The sequence below is a fragment of the Heterodontus francisci genome, chromosome 7 (assembly GCF_036365525.1).
Source record: "Heterodontus francisci isolate sHetFra1 chromosome 7, sHetFra1.hap1, whole genome shotgun sequence".
Classification (NCBI taxonomy): Eukaryota; Metazoa; Chordata; class Chondrichthyes; order Heterodontiformes; family Heterodontidae; genus Heterodontus; species Heterodontus francisci.
In genome coordinates this window covers 49,800,749-49,817,758 of record NC_090377.1, presented here as the reverse complement: position 1 = coordinate 49,817,758, position 17,010 = coordinate 49,800,749, and the positions used below count along the sequence as shown (strand labels likewise).

At 41.5% G+C, this 17,010-nt stretch overlaps 1 protein-coding gene across 1 annotated transcript in view; it reads right to left on the bottom strand.

The window, feature by feature from the left end:
• Nucleotides 1-17,010, bottom strand: part of LOC137371967 (extended synaptotagmin-3-like) — a 145,886-nt gene that overhangs the window by 33,362 nt on the left and 95,514 nt on the right. The window contains exon 8 of the mRNA XM_068035144.1: nt 2,450-2,570. Coding sequence (XP_067891245.1) covers nt 2,450-2,570 — 121 coding nt within the window. The remainder of the gene's footprint in view (nt 1-2,449; nt 2,571-17,010) is intronic.

The window sequence follows — 17,010 nt, the reverse complement described above, 5'->3', positions numbered from 1 at the left end:
ATGGGCCATCCCAGCATCCTCTTGGACACAATACTGAAATAAAAGTCACCACAAAGCTAACATTCCAAGCTTTCTCAAACAAACCATCCAGTATTCCATACAAATCAACTTAAAGCCTTAATGCCTGTTTTCCATGTGCCTTTGTCTAGTCGAGTGCTCCTTTGCAGTGCTACCCCAGTGGTTGCTACAGAGCTGGCAGAAAGCTGCTGACTTACAGTGGGGGAGACCACAGATGGCCTTGCAGGACGACCTCATGCAGCTTTAGCCCTGGAAGATCCATCTCCGGACTGCACCACCCTGACATGGGCGGCAGTATTGTGGGTTGCCTGGCTGACAGACAACAGCAAGGGAACTGATGGAGTGGTACTGGTGGGAGAATGAATGCTATCAGCCTGAGACTATGGTAGGTTCAAGCTGCATAGAGCCACTGCCTCTCCCCCAGGATGGCACCTCAGCAATCCTAGTAATCTGGAGTAGAGATTGCTGGACTTCTGTGAGACCCTCCAAACCCCATTGAGCCCTGGTATCTGCATCCACGATGATAACAGCCTGAGCGTGCATGGCAGCAAGCTAGTCATCCGCGACTTGAGTCTGAGCTTTCACTGCAGCATTCAGACATTAAGAGGCTTCTGTTTGTGCTTCAATGGAAGCTGAGACATCAGCCATCAGACACTGCATCGTAGTTGGGTCCAAGTGCTCTCATGAAGTTGGACACCAAGTTCCAGGCCGGAAATAATGGACTCCAAGTTCTGTGCAAAGTCCTGCGCAAGGTTGGTGCTGGACTCCTCCATGCTCCTCAATAGTGGTCGCAGGCTTTTTGGCAGGCCTACCAATGCACCAGACATTTCCATGTGAATGCCCAGCAGCCTTTTTCTGTACACAGCCCCAAAGTCCTCATTTCAGTCCTCTGCAGCAGAACCTGTGTGCATCCTCACCCTCTGATGAGCTGGCACCTGCACCACCCTTTCCCTTTGCCCACAGGCCATAAGTGCCCAGTGCCTCACTACCATACAGGCTCCACCTCTAAGCTATCCTCTAAAGTATGCGCAGTGTCAGTATCTGAGCTGGTGGCTGCAAAGGAAGGTGTTTCTTCATCATCAGTCTCATCTTCCTCTACCACATCTTGCTCCTGCAGCACTTCCTGGCCAGGTTGCAGTTCTTGGGTATCTGAAAAGGAGGGAGGAACAAGGGTGGGGTCATGGTGAGGGAAGAGGAGAAAGCAAGAGGTGCATCCTTAAGCCATCCGCAGCTTGTAAATCAGAAGAGATTGTGGGATAAGGAGGAAATAGGACTGAAGAAGGAGAATTAGATATGAACGTACTATCATCTTTGATGGTTTCAGCCCTGCCGCTGGTCACGGCCTCGGCTGTAGCTGCTCCAGTGATGGTGAGCATCAATCTACTCTGTTCAGATAAGGGATGCAGCTGGGTCTGTTTCTTGCCAGTTAGGTGCTGCTGGCGCTGGTTATGCACCACCTTGTCCTGTGGTGCAATGCATTTGGGGGACATGGTTACATACCTGTGTGCAGGATGTGAGATGTCGGGGTGTGGCTTACAGCTAAGTGCTAAGTGTTTGGGTGAGATGTAGCTATGAATGTGAGGTATGAGTTGCGATTGATATAGATTGTTGAGTGAAGGGGGTTTGGTGAATTGAGCAATGTGTGTGAGGCTAGTGATTCAGATGTAAGGAGATGACATTTGAAGATGAATTCACTCACCTTGACACCTGTAAGATCAATGAATTTTTTGTAGCACTGCATGCATTGAGCACAACCAATATGTGCTCCTATTGCCTTTCTGAGAGTTTGTCTGGAGGGTCTCCTTCTGTCCACCTCCTGCACCAAGGCCTCTATTGCTGTATCTGTAAAACCTTGGAGCTCTCTCCCCTGTTGTATTATTAGTCACTTTTCTTCTAACACCTGTCCCAGCCACAAGGTACCACCCCTTTAAGAGGTGCAGGGTGACTTCAGGTAGTGCAGACTAGCTTTAAGTGGTGTTAGCCTCACACAAACTTGGGCTCCCTGCTGACATGTGCAGCCCCCGACAGCATGTTTAGCACTAGGCTGCACATAGCTATCACACAAATGAGCAGGCAGCTCAATGTTTGCATGCTCTCTGAATCAGAAGGAACAGATGTGGGTTAATTGCACATCATGATCTCAGTCTTTGTGGGAAATCCAATTTTGCTAACAAGTCCCTGACTACATTCAGGGATTGTCCTTATTCAGAAATAACACCAATGCCATAAAAATATGAAATTCTGAATATAGGGGCTGGGGGTGGGGGAAGTGGTGTACCAGGCAACCCAGCCAGTTCAGTAACAGAACCAAATGCCTTGAGTAGTTTATAGAAGATTCAGAATCACTTCAAATTCACACTATACCAAATAGACAAAGTACAGAGACTAAAAAACTGTTCATAACATGCACTTATCAACATAAGCTACTTACGTGTGGTAAAGGAAACCTTAGCTGGGAAACACTGACATCATTAATCAGTGGGCAGGTGAACCTATTAGGCAATACCATGTATGAAGCAATAGTGTCAAGAATCTTTGTGTCTGATAATGCACTAAAAAGAAAAAAAAATGTTAAAAATGGCAAAATAGCAAAACCAATGCTGAACATTGTACTCTGTTTTAGCATTCTCATCACAAGAACCAGTGAGCAATAATACTCCTTATATCATTAGCTTGGTTAGAAAATGTCAATTTGTTTTTGTTTGGGGAAAGAGAGATTTTTGTATATAATATTCACTATTCATAATAAGAGCTAAACTAGGACAAACCTGAAATAAAATCAGAAAATACTGAAAATAATTAGGATGAACCTAAAACAATAACAAAAATGCTGAAAATAAATAAGTCTTTTCAGCAATTGCAAAGAAAAAAACATTTTGGATAAAGATCTTAATCAAGAATCTTCTGGTGAAATGTCTACACCCCCAACATTAACTGAGCTTTTCTCTTTTCGGCTGCTGTTAGATTGAACATATATTTCTAGCGATTTTTGTTTGATTTCAGATCTGCATTTACAACTTTTTTTCCTCGCCACTGCCACTTTCCCTAGCTCACCCGTCAACTTCCTCTAAGGCTCGCACCTGCCCTAACCCTGAACTCGCATCTTTTTCTAGTTTCTCTTCTATCTGCTCTCATGCCCTCTCAGAGCCCCCCTTGCCTACGAAACCCACCTCCTGTTCCCTTGACCCTATTCCCACTATACTGCTGACAACCCCAATTTCTTTCTTGGTTGCCATGTCAGCTGATATTGTTAACGGTTCCCTCTCTTCAGTACTGCCCCTCTCTCCTTCAAATCTTCTAACATCAGCCTCCCTTCCAAGAAAAAACTAACCCTTGACCTCCATCCTCACAAACTCCCGCCCCATCTCCAACTTCGTTTCCTGTCCAAAATATTTTGTCGCCTCCCAAATCCATGCCCATCTTTCCCAAAACTCCATGTTCGAATCTCTCCAATCAGGTTTCTGCCCCTGCCACAGTACAAGATGGCTCTTATCAAAGTCACAAATGACATCCTATGGGACTGTGACAACGGCAAACTATCCTTCCTTATCCTTCTCAACCAGCCTGCAGCCGTTGACATGGTTGACCACACCATCCTCCTCCAATGCCTCTCCACTGTCGTCCAGCCAGATGGGACTTCTCTCCTCTGGTTGCTTTCTTACGTTTCGTAACTAGAGAATCATCTGCAGTGGCTTTTCTCCCCATTCCTGCACCATTCCTCTACACAAGATCAGGGGGCAGGTTGTTCAACCTTGTCCGTCTAAGAGCAAAGTCCAAAGTACGGAAAGTCCTCATCAGGGAACTCCTCTTTGCTGACGATGCTGCTCTAACGTCTCATACTGAAGAGTGCCTGCAGAGTCTCATTGACAGGTTTGCGGCTGCCTGCAATGAATTTGGCCGAACCATCAGCCTCAAGAAAACGAACATCATGGGGCAGGACGTCAAAAATGCTCCATCCATCAATATTGGCAACCACGCTCTGGAAGTGGTTCAAGAGTTCACCTACCTAGGCTCAACTTATCACCAGTAACCTGTCTCTAGATGCAGAAATCAACAAGCTCATGGGAAAGGCTTCTACTGCTATGTCCAGACTGGCCAAGAGAGTGTGGGAAAATGGCGCACTGACACGTAACACAAAAGTCCGAGTGTATCAAGCCTGTGTCCTCAGTACCTTGCTCTATGGCAGCGAGGCCTGGACAACGTATGCCAGCCAAGAGCAACGTCTCAATTCATTCCATCTTCGCTGCCTCCGGAGAATACTTGGTATCAGGTGGCAGGACCGTATCTCCAACACAGAAGTCCTCGAGGCGGCCAACATCCCCAGCTTATACACACTACTGAGTCAGCGGCGCTTGAGATGGCTTGGCCATGTGAGCCGCATGGCAGGATCCCCAAAGACACATTATACAGCGAGCTCGCCACTGGTATCAGACCCACCAGCCGTCCATGTCTCCGCTTTAAAGACGTCTGCAAACGCGACATGAAGTCCTGTGACATTGATCACAGGTCGTGGGAGTCAGTTGCCAGCATTCGCCAGAGCTGGCGGGCAGCCATAAAGGTGGGGCTAAAGTGTGGCGAGTCGAAGAGACTTAGCAGTTGGCAGGAAAAAGACAAAAGTGCAAGGGGAGAGCCAACTGTGTAACAGCCCGGACAAACAAATTTTTCTGCAGCACCTGTGGAAGAGCCTGTCACTCTAGAATTGGCCTTTATAGCCACTCCAGGCGCTGCTCCACACACCACTGACCTCCTCCAGGTGCTTACCCATTGTCTCTCGAGATAAGGAGGCCAAAGAAGAAGACGACCTCTGGTGGCCCCCCAAAGATCTAACCTTGACTCCTTCCTATTTCTCATCTACATGCTGCCCATGGCGACATCATTCAAAACACAGCATCAGTTTCCAAATGTATGCTGACGACATCCAGCTCTATCTCACCACCACCTCTTTTGAACCCTCCAGTGTCTCTAAATTATCCAACTGCATGTCCAACATTGAGTACTGGATGACCAGAAATTTCTTCCAACTAAATATCGCAAAGACTGAAGCCATTGTATGCAGTCCCTGCCACAAATTCCATTCCCTAACCATTGACTTCATCCCTCTCTCTGGTAACTGTGTGACTGAACCAGGCTGTTCGCAAACTTGGTGTCATATTTGACCAAGATAAGATTCCGACCACATATCTGTGCATCACTAAGACTGCTTTTTGCCACTTAGATAACATCACCCGACTCCACCCACCCCCCCCACAATCCCCGCACCAATTTCCGCCTCAGCTCATCTGCTGTTACAACTGACACTGTGTGATATGTATAATTGTTTTGTTACTTACGGATCTTTTCACAGAAAGGACATTATTACTGTTCCATTTATCTCAAACATTGCTACTCAAAATGCTGATTTTGCACAGTAAATAAAACTGAAATCAAGACCTTAACATCATATTGGCCCAGAATTGGCTTGGAAAGTAATGGCAAGTTCACATGCTCTGTTAGTAGTGTGTAAAAAATGCATCATTTTTATTGTGAGGAAGAAAAGCTGACAGCTGCGAATCACCACAAATTGCTGCAGGATTTGTGCCACAGGGAAGAAAACATTTAACAGCGAATATTTAAAAAGGTGGTGTTGCAGAAACACCATCTTTTAAATATTCACTATTAAAATGGTTTCTTCACGAAGGCACAAATCCACCAGCAACGTGTTGTGATTCACAACTCTCAGCTTTTCTTTTCACAATAAGTTGTGATGCCGTTAGCCTTGCAAAGACAGGATCCATTAACCTCCCCATGCGGGTCAAGAATTTGTGCCAAAGTTCGAGCTGCTATTTCATGGAGCAAGGATCCTGATAATGAGGTGATTAATGGTCCTGAAATACCCCTCAACCTTGGAGTCCCAGAAAGGGAACAATTGAAACTGTGCAGTTTCACGACTGCAGGCAGTAAATTGTTCGTAGAGTTTTAATTTTTTTAAACTTTTCATTTGTCTTTTTTTCCCTCTCTCTCAAACCAATCTTTCTTTCTCTATTTTGCTTTCTGTATCTAAATTTGACTCCAATTCACTGTATTACCTTCTCTGCCATTCCTCTATTCCTTTAAACGTAATTGGTTAAAGAGATAGACTACTGCTCTCGTCGCTCACCAAGGTTCCAGATGCTCCCTTGGCCTCACTGCGGCATTATCAATTCACACTTCCAGCAATTTGGGACGCAAAAATATTTGGAGCTGTAAGGTGCAGAAAAGATCAACTCATGGCGCTTGCCACAAGATTCTCCTCTCCAGCAAATTCTGGCCCATTTATTAAACATGTGCATGTTACAAGTCTCTTATTCCAATTAGTCTCTTATTTCACAATGGCCATTTTCCATATAAACATACTGCTTTGTGAATACTTGATTAAACAGCAATGAGCTATTGTTCAATTAAAGAAAGAACTTATATTTATATAGCACTTTTCATGACCTCAGGATGTCCCAAAGCACTTTATACTTCAAAAAAAGTAATTCTTTGGTTGTAGTCAGTGTGGTAACGTAGGAAACGTGGCAACCAATTTGCGCACAGCAAGATCCCACAAAACAGCAATGTCACAATGACAAGATAATCTTTTCTTTTGGAAGGTAATGTTGGAAGAGGGATAAATATTGGCAAAGATACCAGGGAGAACGTCCTTGCTCTTCTTCAAAATAATAAGATTTTTATGTCTGCCTGGGGGAGGGGTGGGGGTTGGGGAGGTGGGGGGGGGGGGGTGGGGGGGGACAGATGGGACCTTGGTTTAAGCTCTCATCCAAAAGTCACAGTAAAATTTATAAATCTCCATCTCAAATAAGTACGAATAATTACTGTATAGCAGTACTCAGGCAATGTGTTTACTATGGTAACTGTTTTACTGCATTTCTGAGAAGATTGTCAAAAATGCATTGGCAGTATTTCATTACGTTCTGGGGTTTTTTCTAATTATCAAATGCACAAGTAATATTCCCGACAAACAAATTTCTCTGCAGCACCTGTGGAAGAGCCTGTCACTCCAGAATTGGCCTTTATAGCCACTCCAGGCGCTGCTTCACAAACCACTGACCACCTCCAGGCGCGTATCCATTGTCTCTCGAGATAAGGAGGCCCAAAAGAAAAAAAGAATATTCTTAATGGGGACTAGAACATTTCTCATTTTGGTCAGATGATGGCAGCATTTATCACCCTAGGATCACATTGCATGTGCCACTTCAACTTTATAGCAACAACGTAGCTTCGCTTCAACTTCAGAAGTGCATCCGTTATTACACCAATGAATATTTTCCATTTCTCGCACCAGTTAATGTTTTGGCCTTGCCCAGTGAGTGACACTGCCAATTAGTACCAAGCATGTGCAATTTTGCATGGGGGTTTGAAACTGCTCCAAGTCATTTCAAGGATTGTTGTAGCAAACAGAGAGAGACAGCAAGCTTTCATCCTTCAGTCTGAGGTGGATTCAAGCCCTTACTTTAGAGTTCAAACAATTATGTACTAAAAACTGAATAAGAAGGGAGCTTAGTGAACTCCAAGGCAAGGGCTTAAATCCACTCCAGACTAATGGGATGAAAACCTGCTGTTATTTTCCAGTTCAAAAAGGAAAGAAATAAACTAAGTAATTAAAGCCCCAATAACCTCCTATTGGTAGCAAGACAACTGCTAGAGAACATTAAATCTATACCTTTCCAAATGTTCATTAATCAGACAGTCAACATGGATTTGTAATGGGCATGTTATGCTTGACTAATTTTACCAAATTCAAGAATATAGCCAAGAATATAAATAATGGGAAGGTAGTAGATGTGGTATATTTGGACTTAAAAAAAAACTGATAAAGTGCCACACAGAAATATGGTGAAGCACTTTATGCCTCATGTCAAATTAGGGAATTTGTGACTCTATGTCAAACAGCTAGGCAGTTGTCTTCCATGACTAAAATTTAAGTTAAGAGGGCTGGAGATGGAGTGTTCAACCTGTGGCCCGAGTGGCTTTACAGCCCAGATAGTAAAATGATTGGTCCTTTAGAGGACAATGAATATTTTATGCATTATCTCAAGCTGAAGCTCATACAAATTAGACAAAATTACAGCGAGGAAAGTTTGCCTGCCTTTTTGCTCTGAGACAGAAGTCTTGGGAGAAAGACAAATCCCAAGAAATGTGTTGCAAACTTTTAGACACAGTGGGAAATTTTCATTCTCATCTCCTGGACCAAAATTTGGCGGAGTGGATCTCCTGTAGAATCCACCAATTTTTATTACAGGTAGTGAAGACAAAAGTTAAAGTGATAGCATGGATAGATGAAATATAAGAAGTGGAGTGTAAACATGAGTGGCTGTTTCTCAGAGAGGCAAGATGTAGCTAACAGCCTAGAGATCAATGTTGGGACCTCCTCATCAACGCTTGTTCCATGTATGCATAAGTGATTTTGACAAACATATCAGAAATATGGGAATAGTAAACTGTGAGGAAGAAGTGAGAGACTGCAGGACATGGATAGGGGAGTGGGAAAATGTGTGACAAATACAATTTAACATAAAGAAATATGAAGGAATGCATTTGGGAAAAAATATGACCTAAATAATTATTATAAAGTGGAAGAACAACATGATTTTAAAATGATTAAAAAGCATACAGTATCTTGGGCTTTATTAATAGGGCATAGAATACAAGAGCAAGGACATTATGTTGAACTTATATAGGACACTAGTTTGGCCTCAGCTGGACTATGGTGCCCAATTCTAGGTGCCACACTTTAGGAAAGACGTGAGGGCATTGGAGAGAGTACAGAAGAGATTCACAAGAATGGTTCCAGGGATGAGGAATTTCAGTTATGAAGACAGATTGGAGAAGTTAAGACTGTTTTCATTGGAGAAGAGAAGGCTGAGAGGTGATTTAATAGAGGTATTCAAAATCGTGAGGGGTCTGGACAGAGTAGATAGAGAGAAACTGTTCCCACTCGTGAAATGATCGAGAACGAGAGGGCACAGATTTAAAGTATTTGGCAAGAGAAGCAAAAGTGACATGAGGAAAAACTTTTTCACACAGCAAGTAGTTAAGATCTGCAATGCACTGCCTGAGAAAGTGGAGGAGGCAGATTCAATTGAAGCATTCAATAGTGAACTAGACAGTTATATGAAAAGGAAGAATGTGCAGGGTTATGGGGAGAAGGCAGGGGAATGGGACTGAGGGAATTGCTCTTTCAGAGAGCCAGTGCGGACACAATGGGCCGAATGGCCTCATTTTATGCTGTAACAGTTCTGTGATTCTGAAATATACAGGTCTTCAAAAACTTGATTGTGGCTGGAAACAGTCTTGAAACAAGATGGAGTTCTGGGTTTATGTAAAAGGCACACTCAACACAAAAAGCACATCAGTTGTCAGATTGTCACCAGGAAAAATGCAAGATACCAGGACAGAGAGAATATAGTTTTGATGAGAAACTTGGAACAAGGATTGTACTAAGTGGGGCAGTAAATATTAAAAGGAAAAGGTCCATTAAATAGATTTGTTCAAAATTCTGAAAGAGGTGGAGAAGGTAAAAAGTCAACAATAATTTCTACTGACTAGTCAATTAGAAACAAGTGGATATAAATTTAAGATTACTACTACAAGCATGGATATGGCAATTGAGGTACTTCATTCATATAACTGGCTATTCAAAAGTGAAATGTATTATCAGAAGTGGCTATTGCTCCAGGTCAATCACAACAATAAGAGGGAATCTAATAAAGTTAAACAGAGAACAATAAAGGGCATGGAAAGGGGTTAGCACAGACAGGGTGAGCCAAATGGCTTGCTTCTGTGTAGAGATTGGTTATTCTACATTGCCAATCTCCCACTTTCAGATTTGTTAACTGTGCACCTCTCTATTAAAAGTCACAAATAAGCATGTTACCTCAGAAATTTAAAAGATTGAATCCAAAAAATACTCTTTATAGTTATGGGGGAAGAGAAAGTCCCATGCCTCTTGGCCATGAACCCAACTACACTAGTAGAGATCTGAGTCACCTATCTAACTTTATTAGATGCCTGGCCTCAGCAGGCAACAACACCTTAGTGGATTGAAGTCAATTTTAAAAATTAACAGTGGCTTACAACCTGAAGAGAGATAGTATTGCATAACTGATCCTACTTCACTATTAGCTTTATTACTTTTTCAGCTATCTCTAGCTTGCAAAGCACACGCAAAGAAAGCATATATATTTTAAAACAGAGTTTGATAATAATTGCAATTCTAGTACTTGTAATTCAGAAAACCCTTACTTTCATAGTCTGTGATATGCTGACTGATCAATTAAACAACTTCCTTGTAGTTCAATGCCAAGTACTGTCCTAGATTTGAAGAATCTAAAAGCTTTTATATTTTGACTCTTGTACAAACATTTGTAAATGCAGTTTGATACTAGCTGCAGTCTGCTGTTGGATGAAGCATGCATTTTTTAAGGATTCAAGTTAATTTAACTCAAGAGTACCAAATGAGACATAAGGATTAATCTTTTAATACACATTACTTCAGTTATTGGTGCTTTGCACATTGCTGAATTAAAATTATGTTCCCTTAGTTATCATAACATTATTTTTAGCGTTTTCATATGATTACATTGTAAACAATGGGGTCTCTGCAGTATATTACTCAAAGCACAGAGAAACTTAATGAGTATACTAGTGAGCCATTATGCATGTTTTCCTTTAATGGCGTAGGTTTAAAACTTCACAGCACTCTTTAGAGCACCTTGCTGTATATTCCATTATGCCATATCATGTGTTTGTTTAATGCCAAGCAACTTATTAGAATAAAAAGGAGTGGAGAAATAAATAAGGAAGAAGCAAAGCACCACAGTACAATAGTACAATTATCATTGAATGTTTTTCCCAAAACAGAGTTACATTAAATTGCCAACCACTCGACAATGATTGGAAACTATGGGGTAGAGTTGCTGCTCAGTGTGCTGTTTTTCCAGCACAGTTTGCCTGACATCACTGACATCAACATAACCCGTGCAATAGATCGCTGAAGTATAAGCACAATTTACATTCAGCATAAACTGAGTTACCACAATCTTTGCAGTAGTTTAGAAGTTATTATGCCAGAAGCCGGCCCCACCCACAAAACTGGCCACACCCTCAGGGTGAATCACTATTGGGTGTTTCCACTAACCACTTGTTTGCAGGCCTTCAAGGAGGTTCAAAAATTATGCTGGGTCTTTATTAATAATAACACTAATAGGCACATTTTAAAAGTTTTTGAATGCAATTTTTATTTACTAAGAAACTACTGTACCCCAATGTATCCAACAAATGGCTTTTTAAAAAATATTTTTAGTAAATTAAAATTAGGTTACATTGACTTGATTAAAAATACTTATTTTGTGCAAAACACATCTTAAGCTGTAATGAAACAGCACTAAGTTACCACTCTTAAACATATCAAGGAATACTTTTTATAAAGCAATTTTTAATTTTAAAAAAACTACATTTTAAAAGGTGGCCTGATTGTACTAGTTCATAGCAGATCTTGCATTCAGTGATATGCAACTATGAGTGAAACTCGAGAAAAAACTTTTTTCAAAACTGCCCCAAATATGTGTGCAATTTTCACCTGGATTGCCGATTATGCCCAAAACCAAAACTTCACCCCTTTATGCTTAAAATCATACAAAATCTAATTATTCAACTGAGTTAGGCCACAGCTGGAGTACTGTGTACAGTTCTGGTCCCCACACTATAGGAATGATGTGATTGCACTGGAGAGGGTGCAGAGGAGATTCACCAGGATGTTGCCTAGGCTGGAGCATTTCAACTATGAAGAGAGACTGAAAAGGCTAGGGTTGTTTTCCTTGGAGCAGAGAAGGCTGAGGGGGGACATGATTGAGGTGTACAAGATCATGAGGGCATTGATATGTTAGAAAGGAAGAAACTTTTTCCCTTAGCAGAGGGGTCAAGAACCAGGGGGCATAGATTTAGGGTAAGGGGCAGGAGGTTTAGAGGGAATTTGAGGAAAATTGCATAAAACCCTGTTGGGTGTCTCCTTGATATGGTCCCACCTTGTTATATATGTATATATTCTTATATTGCTTGTAAAATATTAGGAACTAATTAGATGAACGGCTGATAGATCAGCTCAGTTGGAGCTCTGCACATCCTGAAGTACAGAAAGCTCTAATCGGACAGGACAAGCTCACAATATCGCAGGCTGTAGACACTGCCAGAGCACATGAAGCCATGAGCAGACAGATGAAGATTCTGACCTCCCAAATGGCTAGCCTTCAGTTAAGCCAAGAGACAAGCAGCAGGGTCGATGCAGTGAAACAACAACTAAAGAATGTACACCAAACAGAGAGAAAGACACATCCAGAAAACATAGAAACATAGAAAATAGGAGCAGGAGTAGGCCATTTGGCCCTTCGAGCCTGTTCCGCCATTCATTATGATCATGGCCGTCATCCAACTGAGTAGCCTGTTCCGGCTTTCGCCCCATACCCTTTGATCCCTTTAGACCCAAGAGCTATATCTAACTCCTTTTTGAAAACATACAATGTTTTGGCCTCAACTGCTTCCTGTGGTAGCGAATTCCACAGGCTCACCATTCTCTGGGTGAAGAAATTTCTCCTCATCTCAGTCCTGAAAGGTTTACCCCGTATCCTTAGACTATGACCCCTGGTTCTGGACTCTCCCACCATCGTGAACATCCTTCCTGCATCTACCCTGTCAAGTCCTGTTAAATGACCATTGGTGGGGTTGGGGAATAATTTAGATAACTTATGTCAGGCAAATGTCTCAAGCAATAGCAACATGAGCTGGAAGGTTGGGTAGAGTGGACACTTGGTAATATCACACCTTGTATATGAGTGAGAACTAACTCCAGAACAGAGAATTTATTTCAGGTGCCATGTTGGCACATGCTATCATTAGGGTAAATTGTATTCTGTGATATCAGCATACGAACACATTAATGTGTTTGCACGGAGTCCTGTTGACAATTATTGTAGTAAAAGGCATTAGTCCACACACCATGGCCTGAATTTTATTCGGGTGCTGTGCTCCGCGTCAGCGCCCTTTGAACTCGGCGGTGTGCCTGCATTCAGCGGCCGGTCCCGACATGTCATTGGAGGTAGCATCAATTTTCCTATCACAAAAGCACCAAACTTAAATGGAAAGTGGGAAAAGCAAGAAGACACAGCAAGTGTGTTTGGATCAGCATCTGATAATAGGCATTCAAGTGCTGCTTACATAGCTCATCAGGATGGGATGCCTCCCACAGTGATTAATTAATTTACTGAAACACTGACCTGAGGGAATATTTCCTTTGTGTACCATGTGTAGCTAAATCATAAACAAGTTTATTAAGATTATAAATACAAATTTGTTATACACAGTACAGATTAAATCTTGTCATCTCAAAAGAAGTAGCTGAGATTTAACCCAGCATTCAGTTACCCCAATCAAACCATCATTTGTTGCTCATCATTTATTGTGCAGATGTTAAACATTTGCATTCTCCTTCGCGTTACAGTAAATCTGTCAACAGTTGGACTCCATCTTAACTAGACTGCATGAATTTAAGACTTGTCACTGATATTTAAATATTACAAGAGTATTGTAAAATCTAAAATCTAATGACCATAAAAAGCATGTTTTAAACAGTGTTTTTACAAAAGGTACTTTTGTAGGTTCATCCGTGACTAGTGAACCATTTGAAAAACATAACTGTCTCCCGCCATTGATAAACTGATGCACATTTGTTTATGGAAAGGATTGGGTTGGCACTGCACTCTAGGCACCTCATTGAAGGAGACAAGCATTCCAGGTGAAGCAGCAGAAACTCTAGGCCACCATTTATATTTGCAACAGCTTCCAAACTCTAGAATTAGAAACTGGTTTAATTTTAATTCGCCCAGAGAATATGCAAGTTTAATCATTTCTGGAATTGACATGAAACAGGCTTTTGCCACTTGCAACATTTTCCTCTACCTTATCCATTATATAGAATATGGATGCAGGAGTATATTACAAGGAGTGTGATTTAACTGGTGGCAATAAACAAAGGTCAAACTATTTAAACAAATCTTATAGACAATGAAATAGTGAGCAGGGATCAATTACAACTATTTAACAAACTTTTTTTTATTTGTTCCTGGGATGTGGTCGTCACTGGCTAGCATTTATTGATACCATGGAATTACTTCCAAGGTTTACCAATGAGTTAGAGAATGTTCCCTGCTTTACCATCACTTGGTTAGAACGAGGATAAATGAAGGGGATTCATTTCCTGAACCAGGCTCCTGCATCTTGTAAAAGTTAAAGAGGTATTTTTTTCTTACATTCAAAAATGTTAGTAAATAGTAGAATAGAGTATATTTTATTCTCATTCACTTTTTGCTTAAGCTACTGAACAGAGGAAACTATATCCAGGATTACCCAATTATTCATTAGGAACAGAGGAAATAGGAGCAGGAGTAGGCCATTCGACTCGCCGAGCCTGCTCCACCATTCAGTATGATCCTGGATGATCATCTTCCTCAACACCAATTTTCCCCACTATCCCCATAATCCCTTGATGTCAATAATATTCTGTCTTGAACCTGCTCAATGATTGAGCTTCCACAGGCCTCTGGGGTAGAGAATTCCAAAGTTTCACCACCCTCAAAAGAAATTCTTCCTCATCTCAGTCTTAAATTGTCTGGCCCTTATTCTGAGACTGTGTCCCTTTGTTCAAGACTCACCAGCCACAGGAAACATCCTGTCCACATCTATCCCGTCATGCCCTGTACATTTTGTAAATTTCAATGAGCTCACCTCTCATTCTCCGAAATTCTAGAGAATACATGCCCAGTTTCCTCAGTCTCTCCTCATTAGATAATCCCACCATCCAGCTAGTAAACCTCTGTTGGACTCCCTCTATGGCAAGTATATCCTTCCTTAGATAAGGAGATCAAAACTGTACACAATACTCCAGTTGCAGTCTCACCAAGGCTCTATACAATTGAAGCAAGACTTCTTTACTCCTGTACTCAAATCCCCTTGCAATGAAGGCCAACATATTACTTGCCTTCTTAATTGCTTGCTGCACCTGCATACTACATACAAACATACAAATTAGGAGCAGGAGTAGGCCATTTGGCCCTTCGAGCCTGCTCCGCCATTCAATAAGTTCATGGCTGAACTGATTACTCCACATTTCCACCTACCCCCAATAACCATCCACCCCCTTATCAAGAATCTATCTACCTCTGCCCTAAAAATATTCAAAGACTCTACTTCCACCACCTTTTGTGGAAGAGAATTCCAAAGACTCACAACCCTCAGAGAAAAGATTTCTCCTCATCTCTGCCTTAAATAGGCGACCCCTTATTTTTAAACAACAACCCCTAGTTCTAGATTCTCCCACAAGGGGAAACATCCTTTCCACATCCACCCTCTCAAGACCCCTCAGGATCTTATATGTTTCAATCAAGTCACCTCTTACTCTTCTAAATTCCAGCGGATACAAGCCTAGTCTGTCATATCTTTCCTGGTAAGATAGCCCGCCCATTCCAGGTATTAGTCTCGTAAACCTCTGTATTGCCTCCAACACATTTACATCCTTCCTTAAATAAGGAGACCAGTACTGTATACAGTACTCCGGATGTGGTCTCACCAATGCCCTGTATCACTGAAGCACAACCTTCCTACTTTTGTATTCAATTCCCCTTGCGTTAAACAATAACATTCTATTAGCTTTCCTAATTAAGTGCTGTACCTGCATACTAACTTTTTGCGATTCATGCAGTAGGACACCCAGATCCTTCTGCATTTCAGAGCTCTGCAATCTCTTACCATTTAGATAATATGCTTCTTTTTTATTCTTCCTGCCGAAGTGGACAATTTCACACTTTTCCACATTATACTCCATTTGCCAGGTGTTTGCCCACTTACTTAACCTATCTATATCCCTTTGTACCCCCCTTATGTCCTCTTCACAAGTTACTTTCCTACCTATATTGGTGTCATCTGCAAATTTAGCAACCATACCTTCACTCCCTTCATCTAAGTCATTTATATAAATTGTAAAAAGTTGAGGCCCCATCACAGATTCCTGTGGCACACCACTCGTCACATCTTGCCAACCAGAAAATAACCCATTTATGCCTACTCTCGGTTTCCTGTTAGCTAGCCAATCTTCTATCCATGCCAATATGTTACCCCCCTACACCATGAGCTTTTATTTTCCGCAATAACCTTTGATGTGGCACCTTATCAAATGCCTTCTGGAAATCTAAGTACAATACATCCACCTTTATACACAGCACATGTAACTACCTCAAAGAACTCCAATAAATTGGTTAAACATGATTTCCCTTTCACAAAACCATGTTGACTCTGCCTGATTACCTTGAACTTTTCCAAATGCCCTGCCCTACGATCTTTAATAGTAGATTTTAACATTTTCCCTAAGACAGATGTTAAGATAACTGACCTGCAGTTTCCTGCTTTCTGTCTCCTTCCCTTTTTGAATAAAGGAGTTACATTTGCTATTTTCCAATCTAACAGAACCTTCCCCGAATCTAGGGAATTTTGGAAAATTAAAACTAACACATCAACTATCTCACTAGCCACTTCTTTTAACACCCGTGGATGAAGTCCATCAGGACCCGGGGACTTGTCAGCTCGCAGCTCCAACAATTTGTTCAGTACCACTTCCCTGGTGATTGTAATTTTCTTGAGTTCCTCCCTCTCTTCCATTTCCTGATTTATAGCTAATACTGGGATGTTACTTGTATCCTCAATAGTGAAGACCAAAGCAACATATCTGTTCAATTTATGTGCCATCTCCTTATTATCCATTATTAATTCCCCAGACTCACTTTATATAGGACCATAGGATATTTTTAAAATATCTATAAGAAACTCTTACTATCTGTCTTTATATTTCTATTAGCTTTCTCTTGTACTCTAATTTTACCTTCCTTATCAATCTTTTGGTCATTCTTTGCTTTTTTAAAAAAATATTCT